The sequence below is a fragment of the Typopeltis vanoorti genome, chromosome 12 (genome assembly GCF_054136105.1).
Source record: "Typopeltis vanoorti isolate ZY-2024b chromosome 12, IOZ_Tvanoo_1.0, whole genome shotgun sequence".
Taxonomy (NCBI): domain Eukaryota; kingdom Metazoa; phylum Arthropoda; class Arachnida; order Uropygi; family Thelyphonidae; genus Typopeltis; species Typopeltis vanoorti.
This window is the reverse complement of record NC_143560.1, coordinates 118,020,533-118,041,324: the sequence shown is the minus strand read 5'-3', so window position 1 is coordinate 118,041,324 and position 20,792 is coordinate 118,020,533. Positions and strand designations below refer to the sequence as shown.

The 20,792-nt window shown below is 34.4% G+C and overlaps 2 protein-coding genes across 4 annotated transcripts in view; one reads left to right on the top strand and one right to left on the bottom strand.

Moving 5' to 3' along the window:
* The window catches only part of LOC150101170 (TELO2-interacting protein 2-like), a 161,364-nt gene that overhangs the window by 16,695 nt on the left and 123,877 nt on the right, over positions 1-20,792 (bottom strand). For all 3 annotated transcript variants that reach the window (XM_090401444.1, XM_090401443.1, XM_090401445.1), the window contains one exon: positions 12,044-12,131. In XM_090401444.1, coding sequence (XP_090257570.1) covers positions 12,048-12,131 — 84 coding nt within the window. In that variant the 3' untranslated portion in view covers positions 12,044-12,047. The remainder of the gene's footprint in view (positions 1-12,043; positions 12,132-20,792) is intronic.
* Positions 5,668-6,839, top strand: LOC150101171 (protein ZBED8-like). The gene is made up of 2 exons (XM_090402182.1): positions 5,668-6,241; positions 6,472-6,839. Exons 1-2 carry the CDS (start codon positions 5,668-5,670, stop codon positions 6,837-6,839), a joined length of 942 nt encoding a protein of 313 aa, XP_090258308.1.

The following is a 20,792-nucleotide window of genomic DNA, read 5'->3' as shown; positions in this document are numbered from 1 at the left end:
CCATCTGCATTCAGTAATTATTCTTTCATATTCATTCTTTCTTTTGCTTGCAACAAAGCTTGTAGAGCTGGTTTCTCATACAACAATTGTGAATCTTCTTGCCTGCTGCTTATAATTTTCATAACTGACACCATCCTTATGTACATGGTATTCCTTCCACTTCATCTTTTTCTTGCAAATCACTTAATTAGATTGCACATCCATTTCACTCCTACTGTATTTATTCTTTGAACTCCAGGGACACATTCTAATAATATACATCGTTTAAGTATTTTTTAAACACTCCCCATTCAACAACTGATACCATGGCACGAAATTCAGCATATTGCTCAGTTGGTTATAATTTCCTTCTTTGTAGTTCACAGCATGTAACCTTTTCTGAATGGAACATTTAGAAACTTAGCCACTTCCCAAGTGAGTACCGCATGATCACTGTCACCAATGAGGCAGAAGAGTTACATCTTTAATTTAAATCCCCCTCTATACTATAATCGGATCCCACATCTCTCTATCCCCACATTTCCAACCCCCCCTCGTTTCAGACTTAAAAAGCAGATAAACGAATATCGCTATATGCCGCTGAATAAGAAGACAACTAACAACATCCTACAAAGGTATGTCCAAATTGTTCTTCCCATATCTATCTTTAAAACATCAGTAATGCCCTAAAAATTGGGTATAAAGCCAATAACATTATAAAAAGAGATACTCTTAAACAAAAATAGACTAAATAGCCATAAAAATAATATTTACTTAGAGGAATAACATGGGAATATTTTCAGAAATAATACCTTAAAGATATAGGTTCTTATCTAGTGCTTTATGCAAACATTCTTGCACATGCTTGATAAGTCAGAGCTAGATGAACACAAAATCATCCTTTCCTTATCAAAGTTTTTGTGGTAATGTCCATTCCTATCATTAACACAGCTACATAACATTATCACTTTTACAGATTCTTACCATTCCTCCCATTATAATTTAGTTTCCCTGACTCTCTGTGTTAGGTCTCATACCAAATAATTTCTCAAGACTCCTGATACCAAATACTTAAATGTATTAATAAATCTCTTATACAAATCAATTCTTTCCCCAAACTCACTCCACGTACCCAAAAACTTACATCCATTCCTTCTAAACAGCCTACACACTGAAGCGTTTGCCATCATAGCCGTTCTTAATTAATTTTATAGTATCTAGGTAATATGCTTACAATTTTCACTCTCGCATCTTCCAGCAATTCTTTCATATCCTCTTTCATAATGAACTTATTACTGGTTACATCATTTGTTCCTAATAACATTATCTCTTGTTTTTCAGTTGCATGTGATATATTTGTACTTTTTTCTCCAGGAAAACTTGAAGTTCTAACTCATTCATGTTTTATGATAATTGTCATACCAAATAACATCCTTTTTTACAATCAACTTTACCCACCTGATTTTTGTGCTTCATTGTTTCTCATTTTGCTGCTTAACTTTCTTATCCTTCCTGTAATCATTTAAACATTGCTCAAATTTCTGTAATTCCTGACTTGTCTGGAATTACAGAAATTTGATTAATCTAACCTTATGATTTTGGAGGTTAAATTATTTTCAATATTGTCTTTAGTGGGACAAGACTTCTTGTTCTCAACTTCATTGTTCTTGCGTGTTTTTGGCACCATTTTACAACTATATTTAATATTGCAATATCACAATAAAAATGTTATAAAATACTAAGCTCTAAACACATGAAAATCAACACTACTATACTATAAAACACTGATTTTCTAAGAAAAGAACACAATAAAACAGATAAAAATTGGCAATTTTACATGAAGGCTAAATGCACTGATTACTCACAATGTAGCCTCACACCCAATCGAGTATTTTACCTGGTGTTCTTACCTAGGTTAAATATACCTAGAGTTTTTTTAATTTTTACAAGAAATTAATCTTTATCTAAGTCTATAACATTTTAGAACTATATATAATAATATTTTTATACATCAGATACACCAATTTTAACTTGTTAAAGGTATCTTTTTTTTTTTTTTGCCTTTTAACATGCTGCAATATAACCACAAGTGCTGTTAATGTACCAAAAGAAGAAGAAGAAGAAAAAAAAAAACTATTGCTACAAAAACAGGGCTATCCCTGCTTTTCATAAATTTTGAAAAAGGATTGGCATTACCTCTCACAATAAACTTCTAAGGATATCTCAAAAAATGACCGAATTCAAAACTTTTAAAACAATAAACATATTAAATTAAAGATGCCAAAAAATTATATCCTTGTTTAATCCATTATCTAAGTGTAAACAAACAAACCTTGCATGCGAAGTATTTTCACGGCTATGCTACTTGTACAGAGACTTCACATTAATTGCCTTAGTATCCCATAATACAACTTTTGGGTGTATATAATGCTATGCATTACAGGAAGTGCTACTACCCAGACCATTTTTGACATTTATTGAGGTCTCATTGGTGAGAGCCAGATCAATATCAGATACCAAGGTTGAAGTAAGTAATTCATAAGTCGTATAATTCCCCATATACAAGTAGTGAAAATGACTCATGAATTACTTCAGCCTTGGTATCTCATCTGGGTCTGGCTCCCACTGATGAGACTCCAATCAAGATCAAAACCAGTCTGGGTAGTGGCTCTTCCCGTAATGCATAGCATTATACACACCAGAAAGGGTGTGTACTTTGCATTATGGGCTACTAAGGCAATTAATGTGAAGTCAAAAAGCAGCCTAGTCATGAAGATACTTCATGTGCAAAATCTGGTTGCTTACACTTAGATAAATGATCAAACAAGAATATAATTTCTTGGCATCTTTAATTTATAACCAACCGAAAAAAAACTTTCAATAAATATATATGTTGGAATCAGCAAGCTATGATAAAAAATAAACACAATTTCACAATAGGCAGATATAAAAAGAGGAACCTGGTGACAATGTATCATAATTGCTGTTATTTAGGATCTTTTCAGAAAGAGTCATGCAAGAAATGTAAACACAAAAGGTATCTCAGTTAGTGGTAAAACTGTGATAATCAGATAAAGGGATTGATATAGCTGAACAGTCCAATCACCCGTGACAGAAAATGTGAAGAAGAAATAAAAAAAATAAAACAAACTGGTCTTTCTTAAATGAAATAGAGATTAAATGAAAAAAGTCAAAATAAATTCAAGAATGTCATTGATAAATTGGTGTCTCTCCTACATTAACACGACTGCCAACTACAAGATAACTCACAGTTGGTTGTCTACCTTAGGGAGATAACTACAAATAATCTCATATTGTCAGAACTGCAAGGTATTTTGTAGCTTAAGCAGGTATTTCATAGGAAGATTTACTTATGGAGTATATGAAAAGAATATTAAACTAAATACTTTTTTTTTATGAGAAGAAAGTAACACAACAGATTTGTAAAACAAATATAAAAATTTAAGCAAATGAGTTGTACTAAATCAGATAGAATCAGTTATACTAAATCTTTTTCAGAGCTTTCATATTTATATTACTAGTTCCAAGGTTCTAGATCAGGGGTCAGCGAACCGGAGTAAAAATGCAATTCTTGAGGGGTAATGAGGACTCAATAGACATAAAGAAAATTATATAAAAAGCGCGTTCCTTGTTACGACAGAAATTTTTCTTCTGGCAACACTGCATCTGGCCAATGTAATATACATGTTTAGGAGATGTCACACCATGTTGAACTCCAAACAATTTGGTTGCTAAGGCGTTGTCAAGTTGCTAAACAGATATTATTTGTCAGTTGTCTATTACCCGCCTTAACCTTATTTTTTAACACGTCTTTTTGCTTTGTTTAAGTCGATTTAAGTAGTTATTTAATTTGATTTATTTCAATAGTTCTATTTTAAGTGTAAGATTTTCTTTTATTAACCATATTTTAATTTTATGTTAGTTCGATAATTTGATTAATATATTTTCTCCTTGTTAAATTAATTTTCAATGGTCAATAAAATAATTAAATACTGCCTTCATCTTGAGGACATGTCTTAGTGCCACATTTACCAATTAAATTACTGTAAATTTAAATGAACTTTAAAAAACTTAAATTCAATCACTGTCTTTTTTACCCTTCAGATGACATCAACTAGAAAAAGAATATACCAGGAAGAGTTCCTCAATTATGGGTTTACACAAATAGAAGACAAAGGATAATTAATACTTAAGGAATTGGCAGTGTACACTAGAAATATAAATAAAATCAACTTTAATACATACTTTCTGATATTTCAGCAACATTACGTTGCCATCTTCATGGGAACTTAAGATAAATACACGTGCACGCAAGTACTACATAATAGCAAATGAGAAATGAGGGGAGGAAGTTACCGTTTTCCTAAAGTCCTGAGTGCCCCTGGTGGGGTATATTAGGTGTTCTTGGCCTTTGGGCTGAAGTTCTTCTGATGTATGTTTCCCAAATTTGGGACAGTCTCATACACCCAAATTTGCTGAGGTTTGGCATGTTCCTAAGAGCTGAGGCTGATTCCATGAATAGTCTTTCATATTTGAACTTGCTGAGGTGTATTACCGTGGCTTTCTTCCACCTTATTCTGTGACGAGTATCCAGAGCATGGTCTGCAAGCCCAGAGTGGCTGTACTGGTGAAATCAGATGTAGTCCTTGTGTTCTGAGATTCTGATATTTGCTGTCCTGCATGTTTGGCCAAAGTAGGGCAATTTACAGCTGCAAGGGACCTGGTATACACCAGGTATGTCTAGGGGAAGTGGTTGGTCTTTAGTGGAGCAGATAAGGGATGCCAATTTTCTATATAGGCTGTAACAAGTGGTCAAGTCGTTTTTTTAGGATTTTGTTGATTTTTTCCAAGGTGCCTCAGATGTAGGGAATGGTGATAGATTTAGAGTAATCTTTTTTGTGAAAAGGGGGGGAGGTGGGTTGTGGATATCTGGTTTTAGTATTTTTTGGATTTTTTTGGGGGGGGGGATACCATTGCCTGAGAAAGTGTTAAGGATGTGATTTAGTGCAGTGGTTAGGGCTTGGTCATTTGAACAGATTAGTTTAGCCCTGTTGAATAGTGTCTTAATAACTCCATATTGTTGTGTGTGGGGGGGTGGAATTGTTGGTGAATGTATCTGCCTGTATGGGTGGGTTTTCTAAAAACTGAGAAAACCAAGGTACCATCAGGTTGGCAGGTGACTAGTGTGTCTAGGAAGAGGAGGCTATTGTTCCCATGAAGATGGCAACGTGACGTTGCCAAAATATCGGAAAGTATATATTAAAGTTGATTTAATTTATATTTCTAGTGTATGCTGCCAATTCCTTAAGTATTAATTATCATGTTTAACCAGTGTATAAGCCTTTCTACAAGAAGACAAAGGAATAATGAAACCACAATGTGTTGTCTGTTTGAAAGTACTGACTGCAGAATCTTTCAAAAAAAGAGTCAATTGTCAATTGAAGAAACACTTGGATAATTTGCACCCACATCTGTCTTTCAAACCGTGGGAATACTTTGCAAATTTGGAAATGTCTGTCAAAAGACAAAGACTGGACAGCAACTTGAGAGGTATACATTCGATCAACGTTCAGTATCAAAGGCTAGCTTTGAAGTGGCCTGGTTGATTGCCTGAAACAAGAAACCATATACTATTGGTGAGGAATTGATTAAACCAACAGCTTTGAAATGGCAGAGATTATGTATGGTCAGAAAGAAGCCATGAAACTAAATTCAGTGCCCTTGTCTGCAAAAGTTGTGAAAGAAAGAATTTCTATTTCAGCAGAAAATGTGAGGGAACAAGTTATTTCTTCAATAATAAAAGAGAGTAAATGCTTTGCTATTCAGCTTGATGAGACTACAGATGTCAGTAGTAATTCGCAGCTGATGGTGTATGTTCGCTACAAAGGTTTACATGCAATTGAAGAGAAATTGTTGTGTTCTCCTCTCGAGTTGCGATCTCATGGAATTGATGTCTTCAATAAAGTTAATGAATACTTTAATAACGTTAATTTAAAGTGGGAAGACTGCATTGCTGTGTCTGTTGATGGAGCTCCAGTTATGTTGGGTCATGTAAGTGGTTTTTCGGCTTTGGCGAGAGAGAATAATCCAAAAATTGAAGTTAACCACTGTATGATCCATCACCAGGCACTGCTTGTGAAACATTTGGAACCTGCACTGGAAGCCATCATGCATGATGTTATCAAAGTTGTCAAAGGACATGCACTAAACATGCAACTATTTCGTGAATTATGTAAAGATGGTGAGGCTGAATATACAGGCCTACTTCATCATACAGAAGTGAGGTGGCTCTCACGTGGAAATGTTCTGAACCGAGTGTGGGCTCTCAAAACTGAACTTGGAATTTTTATGGTTGATCAAAAGCATGTTCTCACAGATAAGTTTACAAACTCCTCGTGGGTTGCACATCTCGCATATTTAGCTGATATTTTAGTATGTGAATGAATTGAAAAAACATCAATATAATTTCAGCCAGAGAAAAGATTTCAGTGTTTGGATCAAAGCTTTTATATTGGAGACAGAAAGCAGAACAAATCAAGATAGTTGCCTTTTCAAACTTAGCTTTGTTTTTGGAAGATTGTGAAAATATTACTTTTGACGACATCAAGGATACAGTTATAAGGCATCTTACCAAACTCAAAGAGCGGTTCTCTGATTACACTCCAGATCTTGATTCACATATTGTCAGTTGGGTTGTAGATCACTTTAAATGTGAAATTGCTGATGTACCAGAAGAGCTTCAAGGGTTGGAAGAGGCACTTCTTGAACTTCGATCCAATAATGAAGCACGTATTGAATTTGAAAACAAAGAAATCTGTCATATTTTTGGATGTCAATAGCTGTAAAGACTTTCAAAATTGCACACGAGGAGGCAGTCAAAAAGTTGCTGCCTTTTGCAACAACCTACCTTTGCGAACAAGGATTTTCCATTCTAATGAACATGAAAACAAAGCAGAGAAATTGATTGGACCCCAGAGACAGTATCCAAATTGCTCTGACATCAAAATGCCCCAATTTTTATGTTATTGTATCAAAAATGAAACAACATAATTTCTCCAAAACCTGAAGTGAAAAAGTTTTCAAAGAAATCCTTTTGTTTCATAATGAGGATATTAATTTATTTTATACTTTTTATATTTATAATTGTATTCTCCATATAAATAGATTCAATAAACCTTTTGAATTTAAATAATCTCCGATTTTCTCCCTTTCAAATCAAGGGGATAACATCAGCGTAAATAAATATATTTTGGGGTAATAGGTAAAAAAGTTCCCCAACCCCTGTTCTAGATCCATTGGAGAAGGGAGTGGCACCAAGGTCATTGTGTAACCTTGGTGCCACTCCCTTCCACTGCTTTCTATTGGCTACTAAAATGATGCAGACTAGGTAGGTAGAATAAAAAGTTGCAAACATCTTCCTGAAAGAGCAAAACCATAAAAAAAAAATACTGAATGATGCTAGGAGGAGGATCTAGTTCAGTAAACCAATGTGATCACCATAGAAAAACTACAAGGAAGATGAGTTAGAAGACAAATGAGACATCATTATATGAAGAATGTACAGCAAATGTACTACCATCCAAACTGTAGAGATGCACAAAAAGGAAGAAGTGGAGAACCACTGCCACCGATTTCCTGATCTGAAATGGCACCTGAATGGATGAATGAATTATACAATAAACATTACTTTATAACAAAAGGATGCACTATAAAAACACTGCAGAAAAGACGTGACCTAAGTCCCATAGAAACCAATACTATTTTAAGCTCACTATTGCAAACAAAGCACAAAACGTTCACAATAGTAAACTGACATTACTCACAAACATAAAAAAAATAAAGCTGTTGAGATTTAATCCGGTGGACAGTAGTACTGCATAAAATTTATTTACGTTTTGGGTATTAGAACTAGAAAATGAAAGAAAGGGAAAAAAAACTATGGCTTAAGTCAGTAAAATAAGACAGCAGGAAGCAGAACAAAGGAAATGGTGGAGGAAACTGTTCATTAATGAAAAACACAAAGGACTGGAACCATTTATAAAGCACAAAATGATGGGAAACATATAAGTAAGAAAAGAACCAGAAGAGTATAAAATTAAAATCCAGAATGAACATTTAAATTTCAAAAAGTTACATCAGCTTAAATTAATGTCACTTACCCAAAAGGAGTACAAAGTCCAACTCTACCTCCATGTGGTGCACCCTACGGTGTTGGGAATCCTAACCATTATTGGAACCAACATCACTAACAGAGCTCTGACGAACACTTCAGAACCCTGGTCAGGAAAAGTGTATATGAGACCACAGCAAAGATCCACTACAACAACAGAAATGGCCCTGAGTCCTGCACTGCCCACACTCACCTTTCTACAGCAGCGGTAAGGCACTGAGTGAGGCCAGGAGTGCTAAGAATCTCGAAGATGAAAACAGGCTGCCTCTTAAATCTATGAAAATGGCAATCGGTACCCTCAATACTTGAACTTTGGCAAGAGACTACAGAACAGATTTATTAATCAAAGAACTAGCCAATATCAACTTGGATATCCTGCTAGTGAATGAAACAAAAAGCATGAAAGAACTAACAGCAAGATGGTACAATGGCTCACGGATACTCTTCGGAGCATCCTCAAACAATGGCAAACAAGGCTTCATTGTTAAATCTAACCTCACCAAGTCGATCCTTTCTTGTAACATCATATCTGAAAGAATAGGTGTACTCATAATTGGAATAGAGAACAATATAACAATAAAATTAATATCCTGCTATGCTCCAACATTTGTAGCAGATAATCAAGAAATAGAAAATTTTTACATGAATCTTGAACAGGCATTAAATTACAAGTCAACATACACATTCGTTGGTGGTGACTTTAATGCCAAAACAAGATGTGGAAAAGAAAACTTAAGCATAGATGGTGAAAAACTACAAATCCTTATGCCTGCCGATGATCTAGTACTGATATCCCACAACCCAAAAGACCTAGAAGAAATTGGTGAAAAAATATACACAAACAGCAGTAAGATAGCCTTAGAAATGAATCAAAAACATCTACACAAGTGACCGTCATCTATGTATTGATAACATCCCTATAGAACAAGTTGGCTCCTACAATTACTTAGGACAAACAAAAATGAATAATGATTTATCTGAAGAACTAGCAAAAAGAAAGAAAGCTGCATGGCTATCATTCAACAGACTAAAAGAAACACTTACTGATCCAAATCTTGACATCTCTGCAAAGGCAAAACTATTTAATAGTGACACTCTTCCATCACTCATATATGGATCAGAAACATGGAACATGACAAGAAAAGAAGAAGAAACTCTCAGAATAACTCAGCGTGCAATAGAACGTAGGATTTGTAACATCAGCAAAATGGAACATGTTAGAAACACGGAACTAAGAAAGAGATTAGGCATAAAAGATGTGGTAACTGCAGTATATGAAAGCAAGATGAGATGGGCAGGTCACATATCCAGACTCAGGGATAACAGATGGACATATAGAATACTCAACTGGCAACCAAGAATAAAGAGAAAAGCAGGAAGACCACCTACAAGATGGGAAGATCCACTAATGAACTCTATGGATATAGCATGGAAGAGAGAGGCTCAAGATCGAGATCGTTGGAGGCATCTTTGTAACCTGCACTCATGGAGAAATCCTGAGTGAAACACAGGTCAATCAAGGTAAGCCAAAATCTTCATAATGAATTACATAGGTGAAATCATTAATTCATTATGATATGTAAAATCGAAAATAAGCTGAAATTTTTAACTTGTCAAAAGCCTAAGAGAATGGGGAAAATGATTGGCAAAGCTGGTGTGAACAAGTCAGCTTTCTAACTGGACAGAGACCTAACGTCTATCTTTAAGTCGGTCCAATTAGGAAGCTAACTTCTTCACACGAACTGTGCCAAGACCTACCCTTAGGCTGACTAATACAGGCTAGTTCATCATTTGTATCCTCTCCCTCTTTCTAACTGGAGGTGATCAATTATAAAAATTTACTGATTACTGTAACCTTCAGGTTATTTTTGATTTTAATGGTACAGACTGAACATATTAAGTTCACTATGATGATTTCAGGTAAGTGATTAATTTAAGTCAACATAACACTTTAAAATTTAAACCTTAATTCTAGATTTAAGTTTTTATAATTTCATACCCTTCTAGTTCTCTTATTTCTCATATGTCTCTCATTGTTATTTGCATTTGTACTTATTCAAGTAGTTTTGTGTGCTTTAATGTGGTTCCCTGTTAATCCTTTATGCTCTGTTGTCAATACGTAATTTCCCACCATTTCCCTTGTTTCCTGGAAAAAGGTCATCAATATTTTTCTCCCACTAAATTCACTAAAGTAAACCTTGCACTATAACGAATCATTTCTCTTGTCTCTAGGGGTTTGCTACAGCTGTGTGTGTTGCACAAGATCTGTCACACATCTGCCACAACTAAGAATGCGAAAATCAAAATGCTGTACTCAGAGAATTTGAATTAATTCACTTCAAAGCAAAAAAAAAAACCTCAAAAGTAGTAGTAGGAAGAAATACCCAACTTTTTTGTCCAGGCATTTGAAATACATATTCAGTAAGGATTGCATTGTACCATTCCTGCCACAATGTATTTCAAATGCAGTTTTCAGTATCTGTAGATGCTTCCTAATTTCATTTTATTTAAATATATCATTCTCAAATATTTAACCTTTTATTAAAGTTCTTTTAAGCTTTAAAAACCATGAAGCAGAGCCATGTTAGGTGAGTGTAGTGGGTGTTAAACCAGTACTGCACTAATGTAACAGGATAATGTTTAGTCAAAAGGAACATACAATGCACAAAATTTCTTTGTCATCAAGGAAGGCAATCAGCATCACTTAATCTTTAATGTGTTTTTTATCTTTAGCATTGAAACTGGTGACAAAAAGTTGTTTTATTTCCACTGGTTTACGTGTAATTGAACACATTTCTTAACCTGTGATATCATAAATATGGAACCTATAGTAATGCTATATTACAGATACTGTTAAAGGCGATGAGCGTGCCTCAAGAATCCACATTTCTTTAGCTTATGGAGATTTTTAGTGGTTTGAAAAAAATAAAAATAAAATAATAATAACAATAAATAAATAAAATTCTCTTCCTCAAACATAATATTTGTGTTTCAGATCATTAAGAAAACAGAAATAACTGTTCTTAAGCAAAGAATATCATTTTGAAAAGTTACATCAGAAAATAAGAACCCATTAAAAAAGAATTTGAAGAGACATATGGCAATGAAGACTAAAGGATTCCTATCATTAAATATCCATATGACAAATTTTAAAAAATGTACAGGTGTCATAAATAAATTATGCTTGTCAGAAATTATTCTTGTTTAATCCTTTATTCAAGTGTAAGCCAACAAACTTTGCACATGAAGTGTCACACAACCAACACTCACTATGTCAAATATTATAGTGAACCCGTTTTCTTAACCCATTTCTAAAAAGACCAAAGCAAATCTGATTGGCAACATTATTATATTGAAGAAAATTCACAATCAAGCTTTCCACTAAAACAAATTATTTCCTTAGTTTGCAGCAGCAAGGTCAACTGCAGAACACATAAAATGTTAAATTAGGGGTGCCAAGATTTGAGGAAGAACAGAGAATATGAAGTGAAATGGGACGATAATCACAATTTGTGACATTCCCTTCTAATGGAGTAGTCTGTATGGAGTATATCAAAGTGAAATTCAAAGTACACATCATTTGCAACATAATTTTTTTTTGCTACAGTTTTATAGTTTCTCAGGTTGGCTGCTTCATTTGTTCCTTTTCCCAGACAATAGCTTCTGATATTTTGTCAACTTCTGCAGTCTAGGAGAAGTTTGTATCAGATGGTCATATAACAACCACTAAATATCTCATCTGACACTCTGAAAGTACTGGACAATGGTTACTATGTAAAATAGCTGCAAAGGGCATCTTTTTAAAATCTAATACCATATAAATAATTTGAAAATATATTAAAAAAAACAAAAAAACTTCAAGAATAAATCCACCTCGTTATGAAGTTACAGACTCGGCGATAACTTCTTTCAAAAGATCATTGCATGGCAAATCTTCTAAGACCAGAAGTGATGTAAGCTCCTATAAACAGATAAATTTGACTTTTAAACATGAACTTCTGAAAAGAAAATGAAAGTTCTGAGAAAAAAAAAAAAAAACACCACCCTTATTGGAACTTAACTCAATTTTCAATAAATTATTATTTTTTCATACAGGTCAAGTTCATAAAAGTTTTAAACTTCACACAGGGCTCCATTAATAATGGAAGTACTTTATTTCTTTTCATGTAGAGTTTTATTCCAGTTTTTAATGAATTACTTCATAATGATGATTTCCTCTTTGCAGAGAGGAAATGCAAAAGGTGCAAACCAAGCGAATAAGATGAATGCTGAACAACTTTTGACCCATAACCTTTAATAGAGACAAGTGCAACATGTAAAATCTAAACATATTCATTTCTAGCTTAAAACTGCAGGTCAGAGGATGTATATAAATAAGTTGATCATAATCACACTCCTTATTCTCATTTCCAGAATTCTTTTGCCTGTTACAACAGGTGAACTTTTTTTTTACTCTCTCCCTCTCTCTCTCTCTCTCAAAAAGAAAAACAGTCCTCTCTTTATCAACTAGTTATGATCATTAAGTGACAACTTCCAGATGGAATATAATTAAAAGCTAATTATGAAAGGTAATGTAAATATATCTGAATGAAGCATATAATTTTACAAAGGGCCACCCCCAACACAAAAAAGTTTAAAAACATAACTTTTTTTGACATGTAAAAGGGTGATACAAAAAAGTTAAATTTAGTTCTTAAAAGTGTGATAGTAGGTTTCTAAAGACTTCTGTCTTTGGAACTTATGCATACATTATCATGTTCACTAAAAATAGGTTCAGATTCAGCATCATTAGCTAACAATTCAGACCACTATGCACGATCAAAATGTTATTCATTAAAAGAAGGGTCAACATCACTTATATTCCTTTATACATCACTTATATACTCTTTTTCTTTCATGAGTTGTACAGCTTTACAGTTTAAGTGTATGAATGTAGCAATTCTTCAATAGTGGCCATGGTAATTTTTTTATTTAATAAAAAAAAAAACTTTCTACAGAAAATATTTTTAAATTTAAGGAAACAAGTTTTTTTTAGAAAGAATTGATGGTGGATCTTGGATGAGTACCATTTTTTTTTGTGTGGCGAGTAATATTCCCTCTAAGCTGTGCGCATGTGCGTGCACACACGTTTTACAACTAGCGCACAAAGCAAAAAATATGTGCACACTAGATTTTCAAGATAAAATTAAAATTTATTAATTAAAGAAGTTCCACCTAAACATTAGCCTATAAATTCTTTAAAAAATATGGTAACTCGGCAATGCTCAAGTCTATAACTTCGCATTTTTTATTACATTCTTGAAGTTGCACAAAACTTGTAAATTATTAACAGTAACCCTATTTGAGGCTAGTGATTTGATGCCAAAGTGAAAGGGGTGTGGCTTAAATGTGTAATTTTCAAGTAGCATATAGAATGGCATGCAGTTTGTTTACATCTCAGGCCTGACTCATGGAAAATTCCCAAATGTGATTGGCTGATCAAATTAATTCAAGATCATGACGAATTAAAACAATGGTTTCATAATTTTAATAAAAATAATTAAATACTTTTAAAAAAACTTAAATTAGAGTACAATTAAAAATATTGTAGCATTTCAAAATTCTCTAATTTTTAAAAGGAATATTAAAATAGACTAAATAATAACATTCGTGTACACGCATTGAGATACAACTAAGTTAATTAAATCTAGCCTCTAGGCATATCTTTTAGCTATTGTGTTGTCCTCGGCAATGTTTAGTGTTGGTTCAGCTATTGCCTTGCCAAGTTATTCAGTGAATAGTGTACATTTGTAAATTAATAAAAACAATAAAAAACATTCTTCAAATAACAAAATTGCAAAAAACTGATGCACTATGTCAAATTCAAAGGAAGCAAAAGGTGTGAAGCGATAACGAACTGCTAGGTGCTTTAAAAGTGAATGGCTGGATGATATAGTGAAAACTGCTATGCCAAAAGCTCATGAGTTGATAAACATTCAGCTGCGTGAAATATTTATGTATGATGCTACAATTGGTGTTGTTTCTATTTATTGTTGTGATTCAAAGGTTGCTGGGGATTTTGCTAATGGGAAGAATTTTGATGTCATTTGGAAGTTGGACTTTTTGAAATGCCATTTCACAAGTAAAATACATCTGGATAGTGTACACAAACTTAGGCAACAAAATTGTTCATTGCCAGCTACAGCAGTACTGCATATGCTACGTGAAAGTTCAGATGACCGAGAGAGAGAGAGAACGATCAAACCCAGAGCAAATTAAAGTTCTTATTGACAGTGTCTTATTAGTTGTTAAGATGAATAACTCTTTACTTTCAGTTCAACATATTAATGAACATATGGAAAAGTATGACTCCCAGACAGCTGGCGAAGCAAAAATCATGCGTTTGAATTTCTGGAAACAATCAATTTTATTGTTGAAAATGACATGTTTGAGCAAATTGCATCTGCAAATGTCCACACCTTAACCATTGATGAAAGCACTAATATAACTGTTAACAAATGTCTCATTCTCTATTTTAAGTTCAGACCTAAAGATTGTAATGAATATAAAACATATTTTGGCAGAATAATTCAGTTGCAGGCATGTGATGCCTCCTCCATTGTGTTAGTTATTAAACAGTTTTATCAAGAAAAGAAACGATCTCCGAAAAATGGTGATGTTTACCTCTGATGGAGCCGCAGTGATGCTGGCCAAAGTTAATGGTGTTGTTAAAAAACTTAAATTAGAAGTTCCACATCTTGTCCAGCAACATTGTATAGCTCATCGTGAGAATCTGGGGATCTGTGATACATGGAAGGAAATTAAACTAATCAGAGATATTGATACATTAATGAGAAAAGTGTACACACTCTTTCCTCGTTCCACAGTGAAAAGACATGAATTTAAAGAAATTGTAGAGACGTCTGAAAATGAAGCTATTGCTTTCAGACCACTCAATGAAGTGCGGTGGCTATCCATACATTTTGCATTACAGGCAATAATAAGAAACTATGAGGGACTGATCACATATTTTGAAAAAGACAAATCAAATGATCCCGTGGTTAATTATTGTCACAATAAATTAACTAACGTGACATTCAAAGTAGCTGTTAATGTTTTAAGTGATGTTTTTGAAGAAATGGCTTCCCTGTGCAAAATCTTACAAAGTAGTAACCTTACACCACCAGACAGTCATCATTTTGCCAGAGGGAAGATTAACAAAATCAGGAATCAGTATTTAGAAGGTGACACTTGCTGGAGTGACAGGGTAAATGCTTTACTTAAACAAGAAGAGACTGAACCAGTAGATACTAGGCCCCTGTTACATTTTATAAATTGTTTATGTGCACATTTAGAGGACAGATTCCCTGAGAATGAGATACAAGAATGGTCAGTTTTTGATATCTCCTCTATTTCACATTGTGATTTCTCATTTGGTAGTGAACATGTTAATGCCCTTTGTCTTAAATATCATGATTTTCTGGATGATACTACAGAAATAATTAGTCAGTTTAATAATTTCAAATTTTCTGTACAAGAAAAAATTAAATGCAAAATGATATCAAATTTTACACAAATGGTTGTATTTGCTCTTCAAAATGAGCAGTTTTGTGATTTGGCAAAGTTGATGGATATTGGAGGAACCTTCCTTGCATCTAGTGCAGACTGTGAGCGAGGTTTTAGTGTAATGAATCAAATAAAAAACCAACTTAGAAACCGTTTAAGAGCATGTCATTTGGATATGCTAATGCGAGTGAAAAGTTACCAATTATATGGAAATTCAATTAATTTAGGTAGTGTGTATAAAGAGTGGGTGAATGCCAAAGACAGAAGAGAGAAAAAAATAAAGAGATAGAAGCTAGAACTAAACAAGATGAAAATTAGTAACGGACTTATTATGAATGTTTAGAGTTATTTGCAAAGTTAGAAAATTTAATTAAAGGCAATCAGTCACTAGTGTTATCTTTTTTTTTTTTTTTACTTTATTTCTTACTTCTAATCAGATCAATATTAAATACATATAAAATATTTATGTTAGCTCTGTGATTGATGTCACACAACTTCCTTGGTGATGGTAATAACACACACTTATAATCCTATCTAGTACAGTTGGTACTGTGTTGGCCTCGCATACGCGAAGTCCCTGGATCGAGTCCTGCCCAAGGCTTGTGAATTGTGATTTCCGACTGTTTACTGGGGAGGCTACTGCCGTGTGTGTGTGGGAACACGGTGGGGACACCAGAAGGTAAAGAGTGAACTAACATTGACACCAGAAGGTAAAGAGTCAACTAAAATCATTTAACTTTTTTGCTTAAATGATCAGTATGGTGAGTCGAATGGGTGCGCACATACTTTTCAAAAGAAGGCAAATTTTGCACACATGCAAACTTCTGCGCACACTCAGCAAAAAATTAGAGGAAATATTAATGGCGAGTAACATTTTACATAATTCATCGAGCACTGCATATAGAAGTTCCTTGTTATTTTCAACAGGATCCAAACTGAGGTCTTTATAACAAAAGGGCATCTATAATATCAGCTGAGTCATGGAGGCTTCTGAAGTAGTCAAAGAGCATCCAAAGGATGCTATATCTGACTACATCACTGGGTTTGCTTAATTAATGAATATCTTGCACTTTTTTAATTAATTTGTATATTACTTCATTAACTTCTTATATGCATTACTGTAATGTTAGTACAGCAACATTACTACATAAAAATCGATGTAGCGATATGAGCAGTAGCAGGTATATAGATTGTGGCAGTGTAACAGATTGTAATATTAGCCAATAGGATAGCATTCACTACAGGAAATCGACACACATCGTTCTGATTCCAAGGTTTTGAACTGAAAACAAGAAAAAAAATGACTAGTAGTAAGTTGCAGTTTTGAGTTATTTTCAACTTTTAACACAAAAATACTATGAATTTTCGAATCACCATGAATTTCTGTCGTCGTCGTCATCATCATCAAATTCCCGCCATGTACCCTCAAGGGGTATACAGGATATGATAGTACTACATGAAAAAAATTACATCATACTAACTTCCTATCTACAATTTTCCTCCAAATCAGTCTGTTACTTGTCAAGACTCCAACATTATCAGATCTTATATTTCTATCATCTAACGCACTTTGCAATGTATCAATCCACCTATATCTTGGTCTTCCTCTGGGTCGTTTTGCTGCCAACCTGGAAGAGAACACTTGTTTTGCTAATCTTTCATCGCCCATTCTGTTTAAGTGACCATACTGCCTGAGATTAGCTCTGCTGACGCATTGCTGGATGCTGACAATTTCAAGTTCTTTCCTAATATCTACGGTCTCTAGACTTCTCACTCAGCTCTCAGATCCATAAGTTAAAATTGGTTTGAACACTGTCTTGTATACAGCTAATTTAGTGTTCCGACTAATTTCTCTCTTATTCCATATGAATTTATTCAACTGACTTCCAACCATACCAGCTTTGCTGATTCTGTTAGCTATTTCTATATTTAATTTACCATCTTCAGTAAAAATTGTGTCTAAGTAGCTGAAATGTTTTACTTGTTCCACAGGTTCTCCATTCACAACACAGATGACATTTTCAATGATTCTGCCTATTTTCATTGTCTTTATCTTTTTATTGCTGACCTTCATACCATATCTAGTACAACAGCTACTCAATTTAGTCAGAGAATCTTGCAAACTTGTAGTGGATTTATTCAGAAGTAAACATCATCTGCTTAAAGAAAAGAACTGACATTAACATCTCCAATTTTGATATCATGTTTAATACCACTTTCCTTCATAATGTGATCCATATAGATAATGAATAACAGAGGGGATAATGTACATCCTTGTCTCACACCAGATTTAACATTAAACCATCTTCCTGTACTTCCTTCAATTCTAACTACTGACTTACAACGCAAATAAAGACTAAGTATTGCTTGATATAATGTCCCACCGACACCATATAACTGCAGCGTATTGAATAGTTTCTCTCTTGGCACCTTGTCATAGGCCTTTTCCAAACTGATAAAACTTAAATACAAATCTTTGTTATATTTCCATGCTTTCTCGACTATTTGTCGTAAAGTGAAGATCTGATCCTGACAGCCTTTATTTGGCCTGAATCCAGCTTGTTCTTCACCAAGCTTTTTTTTCACAATTCTTCTCAAGCGTTCTCAAGTATACTTGCATAGATCTTGCCAGGAACACTCAGTAGGGAAATACCTCTGTAATTCTCACATTCAGTTTTATTTCCCTTTTTATATATGGGTACTATGAGAGTTCTACTCCAATTGTCGGGAATGCGTCCCTCTGTCCAGGCTTTCTGAACTGTGCAGTGCAGCCACTGTAAGACTCTTATACCACCATACTTCAGCATTTCTGGTTGAATATCATCTACTCCTGCTGCCTTTCGACATTTCAAGCCTTTGATGGCTTTTTCTACTTCAAGTATGGATATGTATTCCTGGCTGCATGCCTGGTCTGTGTTTTTACCACTGTGCTGTCATCCCTACTTGTTTCATTTAGCAGTTTTCAAAGTAATTACTCTATACTTCAAGGATATCTTTTTCTCCCATTTTCATGTCACCTTCATCATCTCTAACTCCTTTTACAGCACTCTTTCTTCCATTCCTTAGCTTCTTCAACAACCTCCAGAATATTTTGCCACCTTCTTGATATTTATTTTCTATATTCTTGCCAAAGATTGATATTTATTTTCTATATTCCTCCCATGACTTTTGTTTAGCTAGTTTTACACAGTGTTTAGCATTCTTGCATTTGTCTCTATATTCTCAAACAGCACAAGCTGACTTATTTGACAGTAACTTTTGATATGCTTTCTTCTTTTCCTTCACTGCCTCTTTAACTTCCTGTGTCCACCAGGGAGTTCTGATATTTTTTTATCCTTGCAGACAACCTCACCACATGCCTTTCTGGCAGAATCAATCAATGTTTCTTCAGAGTTTGCCACTGAATCTCCAAGGTTTGATTCCTGTTCTCAAACTCTTTCATTTTTTCTTCAATAATCTTTGTGTATTTTAGTCTACAGTTCACATCTGAGAGCTGCTCAACTTTTATTTGCTTTAAAACTTTCTTAAATGTTATTCTTTTCAATATGAAATTAAATTTTATCCTGCTCAAGACTAAATAGTGATCCTTTCCAATTTGAAATCCTCTGTACACTCTGGTGTCCTGCACCAGGGAGAAAACATCACTATCAACAATAACATAGTCAATGAGACTTTTCTTATTCCTTGCCTCTTCTCTCTATCTGAATTTGTGCACATTTTATGTTGGAACATGGTGTTAGTAATAACCAGTCCATGTCCTGAGCAGAAATCCAACAGATATTTGCCATTATTATTAGCTTTGCTCTTTTCTCCAAATTTTCCCAAAATATTTTTGCATGTCTCACAATCATTTCATACTCTGCTATTTAGATCCATACTATCAACAAGGACCAACTTTTCCTTTTTCATTGTGTCAGTTGCTTTTTCTAAAGCATCAAAAAATTCCTCCACTTCTATCTTAGTAGAACCTTCTGTGGGACCATAGGCACAAATAAATCTCATTGTCCAATTCCCCATTCTGATATTAGCCAACATCACTCTACTTGAGACTGCCTGCCATTCAAGAAGATTAGCCTTGTATTTTGTGTTGAATACTATGCCTACTCCTTCTTTTCCTTGATTGTCATTGCCTGAATATAACATTTTGTATTTATTGCTCAGAAAGATCTCACCACTTTTGTCTTTTTTTGTTTCAGTCACCCATATTATGTCGATCTGGTACTTATCTAATTCCTCAGCTAGCTCCATTTCTTTGCCATTCAGGCTTCTTACGTTGATAGTATGGATCTTTAACTCTGGTGATGTTGAGTTGGGGTTTGTTTTCAGATTTGTTCCAGTAGCTGACTTTTCGCTGTCTGCCCTGGTTCCCTGGCGAAAACAATGGGGGCCCTTGTTTAACTGGGCGACACCCCAGCCAGCATGAAATTTTGTCGATTTGTACCATCATTTTTTATTTTGGTTTAGCCAATAAGAATACAATTTGGTCAGCTAAATCCCAAATTGCCAGCTCATCATCGTTCGTTCAGTATCCAAGTAGATACCCAACAGGGTGCACCACAAGAATGTGAGGATTGGACATTAGGTCAGAAGCCCTGATTGGTTCTCAGCATTCCTTTAAAGGCTTTGTGGAGGTCTGCTCTCAGTTATACAGCTTTGACCCTTAAGCACCCCTTGAATTTTTGTTAGTTAATTATTTATGAATTATTTAATATACACTTTCATACACAAATTATAAACAATTATAAAGACTCATTCGAACACAAAATGAGCTATTATTATTATAAGTGTGTCAATGGAGTCTGAAGACTCATCACAGGAGACCCTATATCGACACACTAGCCATTATTCACACAATACCTATCCTTGGGGGGGGGGGGGGGGCTGATTGTTGGTGAATGTATCTACCTGTATGGGTCAGTTTTCTGTAAACGGAGAAAGCCAGAGATCCATCAGGCTGGTGTGTAATCAGAGTGTCTAGAAAAGGGAGACTGTTGTTGTTTTGTTTTTCCAAGGTGAACTGGATTCTGGGGTGTTGATTGTTTAAATGTGTTAGAAAGTTGTGGAGTGCGTCTAAGCC

Coding starts and splice junctions, on each gene's coding strand:
- LOC150101171 (XM_090402182.1), top strand. CDS start 5,668: ATGGCAGAGATTATGTATGGTCAGAAAGAAGCCATGAAACTAAATTCA. Junction 6,242..6,471: donor TCGTGAATTATGTAAAGATG/GTGAGGCTGAAT, acceptor ATATAATTTCAG/CCAGAGAAAAGATTTCAGTG.